Genomic DNA, 19,270 nt, shown 5'->3' on the forward strand with positions numbered 1-19,270 from the left:
GACAATCAACAATTCCAAATATCGCAAAGTCAACTCAAATACAAGTGGATCAGTGTGGAGGGCTCCCAGACGGCTCAAGTCCACTCAGGAACACAATATCTCAATCAATCAATCAAATCAAATCAAATAGATGCAGTTCTAATTCCTTAAGTGTATACACCCTTATTGGAATCTTCAAGCCCCAATAAGTAAAATTGGATCTGACAACCTAGGATACGTTTCTACCAGGTTACCCGCAATTCAAGTATCATCTCAAGTCAATCAAAAGTTCCCCACACTGTCCATTGTGCCAGCATAACAATCTCAACAAGGATACAATTCAACAAAGGGGATCTCAAAAAGCAAAGACAATGAAATAGATTTCACAATAAAAATATTCAACAATGAATAATCTCAATCAATAGCTCAAGATCAAGGAATTCCAAAGATAAGAAACAACAAGGGTATAATCTCACAATGATAACTCAATGTCAACGGATTCCAAGAAAAATACAACAAAGAGATAATCCAAAAGCAATAGCTCAACATCAAAAGGATTCGAAAGAAAGGTTATAACGAATAGATAAGCTCAAGTCAACAATTCAACCAAGAATCAAGCAAAGGGTACCAAAAGAGGTCATACTAGCATCAAAGGAGCAACATTACTAGTATACGAGCCAATAGAATATTCACAAGGATTCTCACGATAGAAATACAAAGGATTCTCAACATAGAATTCAACAATAATCTAACGAATATAAAGATTGGATCTTTACAATGAATCAAGACTCAAATCCTAATCAATAGGCTCATAATACACCACTCTAGACTTACGTAACATCAACAAATACTCAAAAGTTTACGGAAGGCAACAAAACAATTCAAGAAGCCAAACAAAGTAGAACCAACGGGAGGTACTGGCGCGGGTCAAGGGTCCCGCCAAGTTCCCCCGTGGGAACAACACGGTGGGGTTGGCGGAACCTTCAGCCCCCGCCAATCACCCCTCATACACCTATCATACAAGCTCTGAAACAAGCATAAACACAAGATTATGCTCAACTTCATCAAGAATACACAATATGGAGTTTAAAATAGTTTTCATGGACATAGGGTTACCTTTCTAGATAGCAAATCACACCAAGTTCCTCATAGCTCATCCTAGCATGTCCTTATCCACTTGATCTTCACTCCTAAGCTTTATGAAGTGGAAATGTGGAATCTTGGTCTTGATTTCTTGAGTAGGAAAATCGAAGATATTTTTGTGTGTGTATGAGGGGAAGTGGCGTGAGGGAGAGGCAAGGAAGAGAGGGTGAGTGTAGGAATTATCTAGGTTTTTAAGTCTTGTATGGATAAGGAGTAATATGTATATGTATTCATGTGTATATAGTAAGGAATGCAAGACTAAGGTAGTGGAATTTTATTATATGAGGATCCAATTATATATATATATATATATATATATATATATATATATATATATATATATATATATAAAAGGTATAAAAGTATAATTGCACAAATATTAGTATAATTGATTAATAATTATTATAGTAATTAAGCTAAACATGGATCGCTGGATTTATTTTTATAATAATTACACTTAAATTATGTATCCTTTTTTCTCCTATTTATTTTAGTAATAATATAATTACATAAATCGTATTACATATCGATTTTTTAAGATAATTGCAGACAAACGAGTCATATATTATTCAGTTAATTGAGTGATACTTTTATAATAATCTAGTAATCAAATAAATGTACATTTTCAAATATTAGAATTGTTTATAATTTCATATTTAATTTTATTATCTAAATATATAATAAAAATTTTATCCGTGCATCGCATGGGTAATTGGGCAATTATTTGTTTGAATTCAAACAAGGATAACATAAAAAAAAAAAAACATAATTGATCCAGCACATTTCATCAATTGCACAATATAATATTTAATTTGTTATTATAATTTATATAATTTTATATCGATTCAAATATTTTTAAATATTATAACAAATCAATTCCGTGCAACGCAATGGTGAAAATACTAGAATTTTAAGAATATTTGAATCGATATACAGTTATATAAATTATAACAACAAATATTATATTGTGCAATCTATTTAATATTAAAAATACAACAATATTAAAATTCCTATTCCGATAGAGTAATAGAGTAATAGGTTTGAGTAAAAACATGTTGATAGCTGAAGAGTTGGCGTATGACAAGGAATCGTTGAAGACAAACCATGAAACATTGATAACACAATTGACAGATGAGCAAAAGAATGTTTACGACTCTGTGATCAATGATATTGATTCCAATGGATTTGGATTGTTCTTTGTGTATGGTTACGGAAGAACAGGCAAGACGTTGGTGTGGAGAACGTTATCGTCAAAGATAAGGAGCCACGGTGATATTGTTCTGAATGTCGCTTCTAGTGGAATAGCATCTTTGCTCTTGCCGAGAGGCAGGACGGCGCATTTCAGATTTGCTATACCACTCTCCTTGAACGAAGATTCCATCACACGTGCAATATATCGCAAGGTAGTGACCTTGCTGAGCTTATAATAAGGAGCAAGTTGATAATATGAGATGAAGCACTGATGACGCACAAACACTATTTTGAGGCATTGGACAAAACCATGAGAGACCAATTGAGGTTCGCCATATCGGGTAGTGTAGAGACTTTTGGTGGAAAGACAATAGTTTTTTGCGGTGATTTTAAACAGACCCTACTTGTTATTCCGAAAACAACAAATCCAGTAGTTGTTAGAGCAAATATTAATTTCATACATGTGGACAAATTGCAAGGTATTAAGGCTCACCAAGAACTTGAAACTATGGACCTTAGCTTTAGGGGAAGATAGACAGATAGTTGATTGGTTTTCAAAATGGATTATAGACATCGAAGGTGGGATTGCAAGGGTGGTAAACAACAATTCATTTGAGATCGATATTCTAGCATAGTTTTTGTTGAAGTGTGGACGCAATCCCATAGCAACTATAGTGGAAAACACATTCTCAAGCTTGAGATATGACATGCTTGATGAGTCGCAGCTAGAAGGTCGAGCGATCATCTCGCCGACTTTAGATGTCATTGATCAAATTAATCAATACATGTGCGACATGAATACTACAAAAGGACGAATATATTTAAGTTGTGACTCTTTGTGTAAGGCAGAATCAGACAGTAAAAATCTATCAAAAGTACACACTCCTAAATTCTTAAATAGTTTGAGATTGTCGGGTCTTCATAATCATTCATTGACATTAAAGGTCGGTGCACCTGTTATGTTATTGCGGAACATAGATCACTCTCTTGGTATTTGTAACGGGACGCGACTCATCATCACAAGATTGGTAGATCACATTGTCGAAGCAAGAATAGTTAATGGGACACGTGTAGGAACCAAAGTTCTTATCCCCCGAATGTCTCTCACTCCTTTTGATACGAGATTGCCCTTCAAGTTCCAGCGTAAACAATTCTTGTTGATGCTTGCATATGCCATGACTATCAACAAAAGCCAAGGTCAAACACTAATTCACGTTGGGTTATTGCTAAGAAAATGGTCTTTAGTCACGGACAATTGTACATGGCTTTCTCCCGAGTCACCCATCTTGATGGCCTGAAGGTGTTAGCTCTATACAAGGATGGACAAGATTGTATCGCGACTACCAATGCCATCTATAAAGAGGTTTTCAATAATGTGTAAATACAATCGATGATATTAGGTTTTTTTTTTCCCAAAATGACAAAATTGCTATATATCTAGACAAAAATATATCTTCTATACAAATGAATTAGGATAGCGATTGATTATAATAACTAAGTTGCTAGAGAGCGAGTACATTTGCTCAATTTATAAAAATCTTAAACAATGATATATAAATATATCTAAAGTTACCGCACCGCATGCGTACATCTACACATTAACTATTAATTTGAGCAATTACTTGCTCGAATTCAAGCAATGATAACATCAATAAACATAAACGACACAAACCATATCTTCAATTGCACTATATAATACACCATATTTAATGTTATAATTTAAATAATTATATATCGATCAAAATATTCTTAATATATTGTAACAAATTCATTTTGTGCATCGCACGGATAAAAATACTAGTATTAGTAATAATAATAATAATTCTAGCCACCAAAATTTTTAAATTTCCGATGGACCTATATGTTTTTAAACAACAAAATAATTGAAACTCGTTAGAAAGAAGGCTTAAACCTCTGACCTTATAATTAACAGCCACACACTCTAACCAACTAAACTATACCAACTACTCAATTTATAATTGGTGAAAATCATTATTCCTCTGTTCGGTCTATAATTGGTAAAAATAAAGTAATCACCCTGTAATCAATATACACACACCATATTTTATATATTTAATATTTATAAATTTTTTTACTTTTTATTTTTTCAAATTATATTTATATAATTAATACTTATATATTTTTTTTTCAAATTGAAACGATACTGTTCATAATTTTAATAACCTAAATCAAAATTTTTATGGGTTTTGTTTTTAAACCTAAACCTAAATCACTAGGTTCAAATGCGATTACAACAATAGATTATTTGATTCGAAACTGTTGAATAAAATAATATAAACGCAAGTAAGGAGAAGAAGGAAATAGAGAATGGAGAGGGAAGGCCCATCTTTTCATTCATCTCCACACCATGATATAAGGTGTGTCCATTACAAAGGATATAAATATACATAATGAGCAATCAAAGCATCCGTTACATCCGTTACAAATGATGTCCACTAAATATGTTTATAACACTCCCCTTGGACATTATTTGTCCACAATATTGCTTCGATAAAAACTTGCTAGGAAAACCCTGTGGAAAAAACCTAGACAAGAAAAGGTACAATAGAAAATATATTCATGCCTCATTAAAAACTGCACTAGGAAAACCACGTGGGAAAAAACCTAGTTGAAAAAAAGAGTACATGATATATGTAAAATCATATATTGTATTGGTCGCCTCATTAAAAACCTTAATTTAAGAAAACTCTGTGGGAAAAACTTAGCTAAGGGAAAAAAAGTACAACCATAAGCCTTCAGGGCACAATCGGCATAATCTTCAGGATTTTGGGGTTTGTCTACTTAAGCAATTATTTTGCAACTTTTCCCCATTTACATTCATATATCATACTCATTCCTCGTTAAAAACCACACTAGAAAAACCCAATGAGAGAAAACTAGTGAGGAAAAGAGTACATGATATTTATGTATTTATGTGTTGCAAATAGTGCGCAACTGTTAGTCTTTTATGACTTAATCTTCAGGATTTTACATTCAATCTTCCAGATTGATTCGAGTAAATGTACTTCCTGTCTCCCCCTGAAGATAACAATCTTCAAGTTCTACATATATTTCAAAAATTTGAAGAAATAGATTGGACAAATCTTCTGGATTGTCACTAGAGTAAATATCTAATAATCTTATGGCTCTTCTAGAGCTCATATAACATTTGTGCAACACAAGTGTTATTGTCCTCATTTTGAACATTTAGGGAAATTCATTGTATAACCAGTTTGGACTTGGCATTGCAGGGATCAAACAAAACAGCCAGTACCCAAGTAGCCTATTAAAACCGTACATGGTTTCTTACATAAATGTCATGTCTTTGTATCTCGAAGATACCGGAGGATATGTTAATCATTATTCAAGTACTTCATTTGTAGGGGGAGCACTAGATTTTGCTAGCAATTTCATCGCAAATATGTTACGATTATGGAACTTCTAGTTCTACAATGGTGCTCCAACGATAATGAAGTAAGGGACTTCGAGTCCAAAAAGGTTCCTTATTATCTGCTTCAAGAGATTATTAAGCAACCTTTAGTTTGATAAAAACATGACACTTATATGCATATAGACATGTGAAAAAACATTTTTAGATTTAGGCTGACTGGTGTATATAAAAAAAAAATCTTCAAAGAAAATCTCGATCTTCAAGTTGAGATAATACTTATAGCTTTCACAAGCTTTTTATTTCAAAAGTCTCAGTCTTTAAACATGAACTGACATTATCAAGCTCTTTATATATTTCATTGATGTTTACACCATCAATCTTGACTGAGATAATAAATAATAAATAAGTTCATTATCAACCCTTTATTGAGCACACAATGGTACATATTATTCCTTCAATGGGGATATTAACTCCATTCGCAACCCTTTAAAGAGTAAATAATGACACATAATAATACTTAAATAAATCCTCATTTCGAGAATTATGAATCCATCCAGCATATCTAAATTTATTATTCTGCCAATTTTATTATGTAGCGGAACTTAATGCCATTTACCGTGGGAGAGTATATTTGATTAAAATCAATTAAGGGTCTCTGCGTGAACCCATAGGCTACAAACTCGCTTCATCACCTCATTATTCTTATTTCTCTTTCATGCACACACCCATATGTAACCTTCAGGGTTAACGTTCAAATGGTGTATTATTATAAAGAGAATTATCCATTTTAGCGAGTCGAGTTATGCCTTAATTGCTCCTTTATACGTTAAATAGTCATGGCATTTCCGGTGCCTAACTCTGGATCCAGATTATTATCATATAACGGAGAAATTTGTAATGGTCATTGTGTTGTCGACAACTATAACCTTTTTATAACTGTCTCCCATATTTGTAAAAGTAATGGCAATTTCTAAAACAACCAGATTCTATACATTTCCCAAAGATATTTTGATCTGGTCGTTCCGCATCCGTAGTATTGTGTTTATTTGGTGCACCTATAAATTGACTAGGGTTTCTCGTTATCTGGACGAGCGTCTTCAGGACTAAATTATTCAATGCTATTTCAAGAGTGACAATGTTTTTATACTAGATCTAGTATAATAATTCTTATTTCTTACAGCGATGGATCTCCTATACTTCTGGTATCAAGGAGTATCAATATATTTGGTCCAAGTTGGGGAAGGTATATGGGACCTAGTCACCCTTTTATGATCAGTATGATCAATATATGTATTTGGCAAATTATTTGCTAATATCGCAAATAGATTATCTTTTGAACTTCCAGTTCAGTCTAACTAGTACATGGATTTAAATAATGAAGATATTTTCATTCTATGAAATTTCTTGGCATTCTATTAAATTTGAACTCTTATCTCCCCTAATGCCGAGAAGCAATCTTCATTAATTAAGTATGCAGTCAGCGTACCTAAGGATATGTATTGGTCTCCTATCATGTGCTCTTGGTATTAGCTAATCAAGAGACAGAGGCTTCTTTGGTAGCCTTTTTAGAGGTACGCTGTGGTGGTGATATATTTGAAATAGACTGCGCACTATAAATAATAACGCAGATAGGGAAATGTTTATTTTGAAACCATGTACTAGGTATAACAATCCTTAAGGGATTGGTTTGTGATATGCAGTGAGTTAGATTTGGATTTAAAACAAAAGTATATCCCCAAAACATATAATTCAGTAATTTTTCCTTCACACATGCTCTATAAAGTACTCATGTGGAAAGAAATTGTAATATCTAACTAATTATGTTTGCCCTAAGAGACCCAATTGGTCATGCCATAATTAAAAAATGGGTCTCTAAAAATGTAAAGATTATCACAACATAATAAGTTGTCAAAAGTATATGAAATTTACCACAAGTGGCATATAAAATTAGATAGGGCAAGCATACACATTGAACAAAATGATTGAAACATTCGACAATCTTAGGGATATTAAACGCCAAATATTAGCAATTTATTTGCTCCAGGCAAACCAATATGGTGTGACTCACTTTTAGCTGTTAAGCACATAACATTTTTGCATAGTAGCATTGCATTAAAAATAGAAGTTGCAGACTTCATTCACGAGTCATGAGTCATTAGTCACTCAAAGATCAATTCATATTCAGAATCTTTCAGACTTTTTTTTTAAAAAAGCCCAATGACCAAACACATTGTAAGTAGGGAAGATTCAAAACTCAGAGAGTATGTTCTCGCAAAAGGAAACTAAGTTTTTGATATCTTTCAACAAAAAAAAAAAAAAAAAAAAAAAAAAATCAATGACATTCAAAACACTTAGTGTAATTTGTCATGTACTACTACTGGAGTACAATGTAACTATCATAAATGTCATACAAGATAACGAGTGACAAATAAATTAACGTTCTTAGTTTGCCTTCTGGACAAAACTATATTAAAAAAAATTAGGTACTATCCTTTTGTCAGTTTTGTGTAAATACTCAAATTTGGTATTTATTTTGATGTCAAAGACTCATGTGAAACAATGCTATAATAAATTAGCACAACCAATAATTAGTGCAATAAATACGCCTTCTGGGCAAAACTATATTCAATATTTATGCTATATATCACAATACTTAGACTCAATCATCTAATCGATAAGATTAAACTAAGGTTTAGCAACTACAGGTGCAACCTAACAATGAAAACCATATTGAGAATTCATGTTATTATCTCATTTATAAGTTGTGTGATAAATCACAATAGCTATTGCCTATAGCAAATAATTAATTGCCAACAAGAGAAATAATAAATATAATTCTCTTATATGAGCCTAATCGAGAGATTATAGGCTAAATATTGTCAATTAAAGATAAGCATATTCAATATGTGATACCAAAATCTCAATTAAGTCATGCACATCCACTTTAAACAAAGAGTATCATGTGTGGTACACATAATGCATGACATGAAAAAAGAGATTCTATTAATTCATAAATTAAAAAATAAAATGAGGGAAGTACCGTTCGCCAAAGGATAACGAGCACATGTTCGTTGCCTGGCCCATTCATTCCTATTTCGGGGAGTCAAAAAACAACACTTTTCCATGCAAGCCCTCATTTTATCTTCATAGTTTCATACAAGTATGAAAAAATCACAAAACAGCAAGATATACAAGCTAAACTGAAACTTGGCAGAAAATTTTAGAATTTTGACCTGGATTGCAGAATTTTCTGGAGAAAAACGGTAATACATTTTGACACAAAATTTTGCAGATATGTATTTCAGCAAGTCTAGAACGTTCATAAAAATTTTCATGCCAATCCAAGGTCTAAAAGTATTTTTCCCAAAATTTTTCCCAACATTGCTCCGGGCAGAAAAATAATTGGCAGCACACTGCCAAAACTTTACAAATTTTTCTGGAATAACCAAAGCATATTTTTAACAAAATCTTTTTACAGACATCAAATATCATGAGTCTAGGTTCTCCAGAAAAAATTCCATGCCAAAAGGAGTTCAAGAAGTATTTTTCACGAATTTAATTTTCAAACTGCGCCGGTCAGAATTTTCAGGCAGTGATTACTATGTGTAAAAAAAATTCACAATTTGTTTGCTTCAGGCAAACCAGCATGATGTGAGTCTAGTGCTGTTATGTGCTGTTATCTCTAATTTGTGCTATGACTTGTTGCCTTCTGGGCAATGCTATATTTAGAATTTAAGCTATAATCACTTGTTGGGACTGTGATATAATAAGTGCTTCATTACTAGGCAAATATTACATGCATTCATGCAAAAATTTAGCCAACAGGCAACAATCCAAGAAAGAGGTAATATTTCAACTAGGCAGCAGTACTTACGAATATCATCAATCAATAATATAATGGATATTTCCCTGCAGCATTGGGGCTTGGAAAATGTATTTACTTTGACATATTGCATGCATGTGTTTGCCAAACAAAGTCAAAACACATTTATTGTTGCAAACTGAGAAATTGCCTCAAAACACGAGTGCGTTTGCCTTCTCATTTTTGTCACCCATCAATGACCAATTTTGCAGAACATATATACAAACCTAGCTTTAGGCACGATCCCACAGATTATTATGCCCACAATCCAAAACATCCACGCAGTAAATTTAGCAAGGCAATTCTACCAAGTAAATTTTCATAAGAATTTCCAACATATATATATGGTGTGAGCTTCACTGTTAAACACTACTCAGCATTCAATCATTCATAAACCACACATAGCAATCGAATTGAATCCCAACATATGCATATATATATATATATATATATATATATATATATATATATATATATATATATATATATATATATATATATATATATATATATGCACAAGCATTTTAAAGCAAAACTTTGAGGGCCCGTTTACTAACAGAAAATTATTCTCTGTTTTCAATTCTCTGTTTTCTATTTTCTGTTTTCAATTCTCTGTTTTCAATTCTCTGTTTTCGATTCTCTGTTTTCGATTCTCTATTTTCTGTTCTCTATTTTTGAAAATTAAAATTGAAAATTTGTTTACGTATACTTATTTTCACATAAAGCGACGCTTTAAAAATATAATATATATACTCAAAATACTCCATAATAGTTAATGCATGAGTTAATAACCGATTTGGTCCCTCGACTATAATGAAATTACCGATTTGGTCCTCGACTACCATTCTTACCCAATTAAGTCATCAACTTTGAAAAACTTACCCTGATTTGATCCTCCGTCTAATTCAGCTGTGAAGTCGAAGGGTAAATTTGGTACTTCAGTAAGGTACTCCATTCCCATCTGCCTATATAGAACAGAACCCTAATCAGCTTCCTGATTTTCCTCCATCGGCCATTTCACTCTCCAAAACTGCAGCTTTACATTTTACATGAATGACAAATCACCACTATCTTATAGAAAAGTACACAAGAAACAGTCATTACCAAATCAATGCCATATTAAGCTGCTAATATGAATGAATTGTTCATTTTACATTTGAGTAGGAAAAGGAAAAGTGGAAAGAAATAAAAAGATTAGGCTGCCATTATTCTCTCTGCAATTCCCACATTCCCAAACTCCATCAAAACCCAAGCTCAGATCACCTCGCCAAGCTGAAGCTCCAAAGATCCCTTCTCTGCTTAGATCTCTCCAATCGAGCCGAATCCCATTTCCGGTTCCGCGAATTTCCCAGGCCTCTGTAAGACTGTGATGAGGCATGAATCTGAAGTGCGGTAAGCTTCTAAGCTTGCTTTGTGTTGGAGGCGGGAGTGCGAAAGAAGAAAATAAGGTAGAATGAAAAAAAATGACGCTGGCCGGATTCGATGGGGGAAATTGGTACTGTTCACGCGTGAATTTTCAGTTTTGAAAACAACTTTAGATTGTGTTCCTAATTTCTTGAAAAAATGAGAATAATTCTCAATTTTGGAAATGAGAAAATAACATGGTAAACACCTAAACACATAGTAAACGCCCCCTGAGCTTGTCGAGAAATTATTGTGATTGCACAACAGAATATCATAGCAAATCACTGTCAAATAATAATGAGAAAAACATACCCGCACAAATGCCTGGACAGCGACTGGTCAGCCGCCGCCGCCGGTCGATGGGCCGCGACGCCTCCTGGGGCGTGACCGAGCGGAAGTACGGGGAGAGGGCTGACCTGGTCTCGGGACTAAAAACCATCCCCGGTAGCAAAAAGACTCCTCTGGCTGCCCGGCGGTCAATCTGATCTCGATCGCCGGCTGATCCCAGGGCGGAGAGGTCTAGGCGGTTCGGTGAGAAAGTCCCAGACGCCGCCTCTTGCCGGAGCAAGCTGGAGTGGTGAAGCCCGTTACTGACTCCTCGCGTCAACCATTCGCCGCGATGGAGGTAGCGACGAGCACTCAGGCCGATCGCGATAATCCGGCTGCGAGTGCGGAGCCGACTGGGAAAGCCGGCGATCATCCTTTGAGCGTCGAACGAACACGGTGGGGATGGTCCGAAGTGGATCAATAGTTGGACACTCTGATCGCCGGCGTCTCAGCCGATGGTCATCGATCGGAAGGCAGGAATAATTGCCAGTGATCGGATGGTTGATAGGAGGCCGATTGCTTGTCGCACATTGGAGTGGATCTCGGCCACCGACCGTGTAAAACGTGCGGTTGTGATTGCAGTTTCGTTTTCTTCATCTCCTCCCTTCTCTCTGTGCTGGAAGTAGACGGCCAGTGCATCACCAGATTGGCCATCAATCGCGCCAGAGGTAGCGCCGCACCGGCGATCGAAGACGCGAGTAAGAATTTCGCGATCACAAGGCATTGTAGAGCAAAGTACTGATAACGTGTTGAATAAAATAATATAAACGCAAGTAAGGAGAAGAAGGAAATAGAGAATGGAGAGGGAAGGCCCATCTTTTCATTCATCTCCACACCATGATATAAGATGTGTCCATTACAAAGGATATAAATATACATAATGAGCAATCAAAGCATCCGTTACAAATGATGTCCACTAAATATGTTTATAACAGAAACAAATTATAATTCTACCTATGCACAAATGGCAAATTATTGTGTAGGCCACGATCTAAAACGATGTCATTTTGAGGTTAAAAAAATTGTGTAAAATGACTTTTTCAAAAAATCTATTGAAAAAGCTGTTTTTGAGCAACTTTTAGCTTTTTGGAACAATAAGTTATTACAAAAAGCTAATTAGTCAAACACTTATATAGACTTTTTAACCAAGTTAAACATCTAATAGTGATCAAATAAGCTAGGGCCATATATGTCTTTTATTAATGGAATATTTGGTTAGCTAGGAACAATAAAGTGTGGTGCGACATTTCTACTTCAACCATCTCAGGGATTGGGAGGAAGTGACGAAAGGAAATGTGAATACCTTCTCTACTACAAATGGTGTCACTGTCAAATGAGAAAAACCCCTCACTAGGATGGATTCTTCGGGATTAGCACAAGAGTTGCAAACAGTATCCCCTGGAAGGGCACATACCCTCTTAAAGTTGCTAAGGTGATTCTTGTTCGTGAAGTAGTTCGTTGGCTAAAGCCTCAAAACCTTGCAAAGATTTGGATTGAAACCGACTTGCGAGGCACATTTTTTGGGTAGGACAGCTGGCCTGGAAATTTAAGACTAGGCTGCTCCATTCCCAAAGCCAAGGATTGAACCCTTGTGATGGAATTAATTAAACTGGGGGTCCGACTTAACTAACCCGGATAAGAATACGAATAATAAATGAATGATACGAATGATATAGCAAAGGCCGTGAGACCGTAGATCGTATTAAATGCCGTAGAATTGGCTATTACAGTAGTATTTTAGGACAAAGTATGTATGAAAATGTGGATCGTAGATAGCGTGTCCCTCGTTAGGACAAGGAGGGGGGCTTTTATACAAGCCAAGCCCCCAACCGCCTCCCCCTAAAACGGGGGGTTAGTTGGATCTGGAGTTGACCGCGCCCGGTCTCGCGACCGGGCCGCACTGCGGGGGCCAGGCCGAGCTCGTCATGGGCCCAGGCCGGGCCCATGTGGAGGTCGGCCCGGCCTCCTGGAGAGGCAGGCCCGGCCTCCTGGAGAGGCAGGCCAGGCCTCCTGGAGAGGCCGGCCCGGCCTCCTGGAGAGGCAGGCCCGGCCTCCAACGTGGCCCGTGCGGGGGCCACGTGGTGAGGCCCCGGGCGGGGCGGGTACGTGGCGCCGCCCCGGGACCCGTTCTTGCTTCGCGCCCTCGGGTCGATTCCCAATATATCCGTCATCAGTCCCCCACTCTCCGAGCTGCGAGTAATCGTCAGTGAAGGAGAGTAGATGCTCCGGCCGACCCCCCAAAATGTCGACCCCGAGATGTCCGCGTCCCAGCCTTATAGGTGACGTCAAAGTGCACTTCTTGTGATAATGACGAGAACTCCATCCGGAACATGACTCCTTCATCTGCTAGGACGCATACGGATCGTCGCATCTCTGCCATGTCACTCCGTCACGGCGCCGGCGCGGTGGCGTCGCCGTGACGCTGCCACGGGGGTGGCCTGCAGGCCGCGCCTTCGTGGCCCCCCGGCCGACCTCCCGGGCTCAAGCCACGCCGGGGTCGGCCTCGGCGACGGTCGTCCCCCTTTGCCGGGGTTGCGCCATCCTCCGACGCCGAGGTCGCACCGACCTCGCGTGCCGACCTGCCACGCCGAGGTCGGGCCGACCTCGACCTCGGCCTATGGCCGAGGTCCTCCAAACCGCCCCTGTTTTTTTTTTTTTTTTCGAGCCTAAGCACTCGGGCTCCTCCGTCGGGGTTGGTACGCGAGGTCCGGCCTCGTGCCCCCTTAGGGTGCGATAGCCGCTCCGTCCTGGCTCGTTCAATCCTAGGCACTCGGGCTCCTTCGTCGGGGTTGGTACGCGAGGTCCGGCCTCGTGCCCCTTTAGGGTACTTTAGCCGCTCGAGCTAAGTCCTTCCGGACTACGCCACCGGGCTCTTCCGTCGGGATTGGTACGCGAGGTTGGACCTCGTGCCCCCTTAGGGTGCGCCTAACCGCTTGGGCCCAGTCCTGTCGGACCAAGCCACCGGCTCCTCCGTCGGGGTTGGTACGCGAGGTTAGACCTCGTGCCCCCTTAGGGTGCGCGTTAGCCGCTCGGGCCAAGTCCTTTCGGACTGTGCCACCGGGCTCTTCCGTCGGGGTTGGTACGCGAGGTCGGCCCTCGTGCCCCCTTAGGGTGCGTCCTCCGTCGGGGTTGGTACGCGAGGTCGGACCTCGTGCCCCCTTATGGTCCGCGGGGGGAAGTCATGAGTGAGCACCCGTTCCCCCTTTGTTTCATGATTTTTATTTTATTTTATTTTATTTTTATTATTTTTTTTTTTGAGAACCAACGTCGTAACAAGGGTCCTACTCACAACGTGTTTCGTGACATGAAACTTTATTCCGCTTATTGTTGTTCATCAAGACATTATTGGGGGAGGGGAATGGTCCTCCTCCTAGAATAGCAATGCCAAGATCCTCCTCTTACGTGGCCGTCCTGGTGTGGACCTGGCGGTCCTTTTGACCAATTTGGCGGCACGCCTTCAAGTAGCAACTGCGGCTCACCTTTTGGTCCCCTCGGGCGACCCCGACCCCGGTCGGTGTCGGGAATTTGAGGCACAGGTGCTCCATGGAAATCACGCACCTGAGGTCCTCTAGGGCGGGTCGGCCGAGAATGATGTTGTGGGCGCAGTTGATTTTGACGACTACGAACTCGACCTCCCACCTCCTGGTGTGAGGTGGGGTGCCTATCTCCGCCTTCAAAGTGATCGACCCCTCTGTCTCGATTGAGTCCCCCGTGAACCCAGATAGGGGGGTTCGTACCTGCTCCAGCTGCCCTCTTAAGAGTCCCAGCTGGGTGAATGTGTCGTAGTACATGACGTTGACCGAGCTACCCGTGTCCACGAGCACCCGGTGCACCACCACGTTGTTGATGTCCAGCTTGACCACCAAGGCGTCCCGGTGGGGGAGGGGCCCGTCAGGTAGGTCGGCGTCGGTGAACGTGATGGGCTCCCTCTTTGATTTCTTCTCGTGGGGTGTTCGTGTGACCTCCCCCACGTACAAGCTTCTCGCCCATCTCTTTCGCTCGGCTGGCGAGTCCCCTCCCTCAGGCCCCCCGAAGATGACGTAGATAGTTCGTTTCCTCGGGGGCTGGGAGTCCTCTGTCGTCTTCTCCTCCTCCTCGGAGCTGTTGTCGTGGTGGTCCCTCTTACGGGGAGCCGAGGTGGATGGCTCCTGGCCACCCCCCTTCCTCCATACATTGCCTTGCTTCTGGCCCTGCGCCTGGCCTTGCGCCTGGCCGGGCCTCTTAATGAATTGGCCGAGGTAACCCATTTGGATGAGCTCCTCGATTTGTCTCTTTAAGAGGATGCATTCGTCTGTATCGTGCCCCTTCTGCCGGTGGAACCTGCAGTACTTGTTGGGGTCCCCCCTCGCCGATATCTTCATGCACTCCTCCTTCGGGAATACCACGATTCCCTGGTCCTCCGCGTGCGCCAAGATGGTACCCACAGGTTGTGTCAGCGGGGTGAGATAGCGTGTGGGGTTCAGCCTGGGCCCCTCAGCGTACTCACGTCGGTGTGGGCGCGGCGCCTTGCGCTCCTCCTGGGGCGCCTTGTCTTTTCGACCTCTTCCTTCCTCCTGTTCCTTCTTCCTCTTCTCGGCAGCCTCGGCGTCAGCGTACCTTGCTGCCTTGTCCATCAGGTCGGTATAGGTCCTGGGGGGGTACCTGATGAGGTCCTGGTGAAAAGCGCCTGACCTCAAGTTGTTTCGGAAAATCACCATGGCTGACTTCCCATCAAAGTCGGCGACCCCCATGGCCTCTTTCTTCCACTTGCTGAGGTACTCGGCCAGTGACTCCGAGCTCCCCTGCTTCAAATCACACAGGTCGGCAATTTGCTTCTTCCGTGGTATGCTGGTGGCGAAATGGGATAGGAACTGCCGGGTGAGGTCCGCAAAGGTGGAGATGGACCTCGCCGGGAGGGATCCGAACCAATCATGCGCTTGCCCGTCCAGGGTGGCGAAGAACCCCCTACATAGGATGGCGTCTGTTGCCTCGGTGATCATCATGGCGGCCCTGTACCTGGTCATGTGTGCCCGCGGGTCCGTGGTCCCCGAGTACGCTTTAATGGTGGGAAAGCAAAAATCTCGAGGTAAGGGCTCCTCCATGATGGCGTTTGCGAACGGGGAGGACAACATATCCTGGGGCTCTGGAGATCCGTCCCTCTCATCGATCTTCTTCTAGAGCTCGTCCATCCTCCTCCGCAGCTGCTCGACCTCTACCCGATGGGAGCTCGGAGCTCTATCATTCGTTTCACCCGATCGCTCGACCCGGGAGGCCTGCTCACGTCGCGGGTGGGGTCGGGGAACCCGCCCTGCGGACCCACGCGAAGCTGCCTCGTGTCGCGGCTGGGCGCGTGGCCCATGGCTCAGCGACCTCCGAGTGGCCGATTCTTGTCGCAGTGGCCGGCGGGAGCATGATTCCTCCGCCGGTGGCCCGTTTGCTGGCCTCGGACCCAGCCTGTCCCAGGCCGACACGTGATCGCCCAACCTCTCCAGGGCGGGCCTAGTTTGGGTTGGTGCTCTTCCATCGCCGTCGCGCTGGCGGCCTCGGCGGGAGTCCCCTCCTCCCCGCCTCTCCGATGGTCGAGGCGAGTTGACCTCCCCCTGGGTGATAGGTGCCTGGGGTGGCCGGGTGCTTGGACCGCTGCGCCCTCGGGTGGCGCTTAGGTCGGCTTGTTCCTCTGCCCGAAGGCCCGCCGCGACGCGCGCCAACGCCGTGGAGTCTTGTTCAAAGACCGCCACCCCCTCCTGGATGAGTGCGCGAGCCGGAGCAGGGGCGACAGGGGGTGGTGACGGTGCCCCACTGCCACGGTGGTTGGTGAGCTGAGTCCTCAGATCCTCCCTCGACCTGGTGGAGGCGGCCGGTTGGATGCTGGGGGCGGGGGCCCTGTTGGGACCGTTCCCGTTCGCGACGAGTTGGGTGCCGCGGGAACCGTTGGCTGGCCTCGGACCCAGCCTGTCCCGGGCCGACACGTGATCGCCCAACCTCTCCAGGGCGGGCCTAGTTTGGGTTGGTGCCCTTCCATCGTCGTCGCGCTGGCGGCCTCGGCGGGAGTCCCCTCCTCCCCGCCTCTCCGATGGTCGAGGCGAGTTGACCTCCCCCTGGGTGATAGGTACCTGGGGTGGCCGGGTGCTTGGACCGCTGCTCCCCCGGGTGGGAGGAGGTGGAGGTGACGCCGGCGCCCCTCGGGTGGCGCCTAGTTCGGCTTGTTCCTCTGCCCGAAGGCTCGCCGCGACGCGCGCCAGCGCCGTGGAGGCTTGTTCGAAGACCGCCACCCCCTCCTGGATGAGCGCGCGAGCCGGAGCGGGGGCAACAGGGGGTGGTGGCAATGCACCACTGCTACGGTGGGTGGTGAGCTGGGCCCTCAGATCCTCCCCCGACCTGGCGGAGGCGGCTGGTTGGATGCTGGGGGCGGGGGCCCCGTTGGGGCCGTTCCCGTTCGCGACGAGCTGGGTGCCGCGGGAACCATTGGTATGACGAGAGCCGGATCTCGATCGTGCCATCGCTGTCGATGAACAATAGTGGGGAGAGCGCTCAAGCTTGTACAGCAGCTCTCAACAAGAGCACCAATGATGGAATTAATTAAACCGGGGGTCCGACTTAACTAACCCGAATAAGAGTACGGATAATAAATGAATGATACGAATGATATAGTAAAGGCCGTGAGACCGTAGATTGTATTAAATGCCGTGGAATTGGCTATTACAATGATTCTTCAGTACAAAGTGTGTCTGTAAAGTAGATCGTGTCCTAACTGGACAAGGTGGGGGGTTTTTATACAACCCCCGCCCCTAACCGCCACCCCCCAAAGCGGGGGGTGGTTAGATCTGAGTTGACCGCGCTCGGTCTCGCGACCGGGCCGTGCTGGGGGGCCAGGCCGAGCCCGTCATGGGCTCGGGCCGGGCCCATTTGGAGGTCGGCCCGGCCTCCTGGAGAGGCCGGGGCGGGTGCGCGGCGCCGCCCCGGGACCCGTTCTTGTCCGCGCCCCCGGGTCGGTGCGGGTCGATTCCTAATATATCCGTCACCTTGACCTTTCATTACAAATGGATGAGTCCCTTCCACTCAACCACACCCTCCAATTTTTATTTTTATTTTTTTGCCGCCCTCCTAATTTCCTTTGTAATGTTCTGTTGGAGGATCCTCAATTCTTTAATTATGAAGTTTTTATCTTAAAGAAAAGGTAACAAATATTTAATTACAATTGTTTTTTTTCTAAATCACGGTGTCCACTTTGGACATAATTCTCACACTGTCACCGCCAAGGTTTGAACCTATTTGGGAGGATGTAAATCACGGTGCCCACTTTGGACATAATTCCCACACTGCCGCCGCCAAGATTCGAACCTTGGTCTCTTCTCCCAAATACTGTCCACTGAACCATTGAATTAAGCCTGTGCGGACAATTTTTTAAATTTCTGATAGACCTATATATTTTAAAGCAAAGACATCCGAAATATTTTTTATATTTTTAAAATAATATGTTCCAAGGTGTTGCATATATCTCCAAAATCGTGGTACATCACCAAATTAAATATGATACCGAGTTACCGACATATTATGATACATTTCCCATTCTCTTACAAGTATAAACCCAGACGATGTCCTTGGAGCGGAGATGCAAAACAGTTAAAACAAAGACATCCGAAATATTTTTTATATTTTTAAAATAATATGTTCCAAGGTGTTGCATATATCTCCAAAATCGTGGTACATCACCAAATTAAATATGATACCGAGTTACCGACATATTATGATACATTTCCCATTCTCTTACAAGTATAAACCCAGACGATGTCCTTGGAGCGGAGATGCAAAACAGTTAAAACTCGCTAGACGGAGAGCTTGAACCTTCAACCTTGTGGTTAACAGCCACACATTCTAACCAACTGAGCTATTCCAGCTACTTATTAATATGCTGTGTCAGATTATATTAATCTGTTTAGGTATATAATTGGTGAAAATAAAGTAATCACCCGTATATCAATACTAGTATTTTT

The 19,270-nt window shown here is 42.4% G+C and overlaps 2 protein-coding genes across 2 annotated transcripts; both read right to left on the minus strand.

The window, feature by feature from the left end:
• Nucleotides 1-10,413: 10,413 nt before the first annotated feature.
• Nucleotides 10,414-16,300, minus strand: LOC109189932. The gene is made up of 3 exons (XM_019340565.1): nt 15,680-16,300; nt 15,035-15,568; nt 10,414-10,527 (listed from the first exon to the last, which is right to left on the minus strand). The coding sequence occupies exons 1-3, from the start codon at nt 16,298-16,300 to the stop codon at nt 10,414-10,416; spliced, it is 1,269 nt and encodes a 422-aa protein (XP_019196110.1).
• A 150-nt stretch (nt 16,301-16,450) lies between these two features.
• Nucleotides 16,451-17,776, minus strand: LOC109189934 (translation initiation factor IF-2-like). Its single transcript, XM_019340566.1, has one exon. The coding sequence runs from the start codon at nt 17,774-17,776 to the stop codon at nt 16,451-16,453; it is 1,326 nt and encodes a 441-aa protein (XP_019196111.1).
• Between the last annotated feature and the right edge of the window lie 1,494 nt (nt 17,777-19,270).

Source organism: Ipomoea nil, unplaced genomic scaffold (genome assembly GCF_001879475.1).
Source record: "Ipomoea nil cultivar Tokyo-kokei standard unplaced genomic scaffold, Asagao_1.1 scaffold1570, whole genome shotgun sequence".
Taxonomy (NCBI): Eukaryota; Viridiplantae; Streptophyta; class Magnoliopsida; order Solanales; family Convolvulaceae; genus Ipomoea; species Ipomoea nil.

Coding starts and splice junctions, on each gene's coding strand:
- LOC109189934 (XM_019340566.1), bottom strand. CDS start 17,776: ATGGCACGATCGAGATCCGGCTCTCGTCATACCAATGGTTCCCGCGGC.
- LOC109189932 (XM_019340565.1), bottom strand. CDS start 16,300: ATGACCAGGTACAGGGCCGCCATGATGATCACCGAGGCAACAGACGCC. Junction 15,569..15,679: donor CGGAGGACCAGGGAATCGTG/GTATTCCCGAAG, acceptor ATCCTCTTAAAG/AGACAAATCGAGGAGCTCAT. Junction 10,528..15,034: donor TAAGAGGGCAGCTGGAGCAG/GTACGAACCCCC, acceptor CTATATAGGCAG/ATGGGAATGGAGTACCTTAC.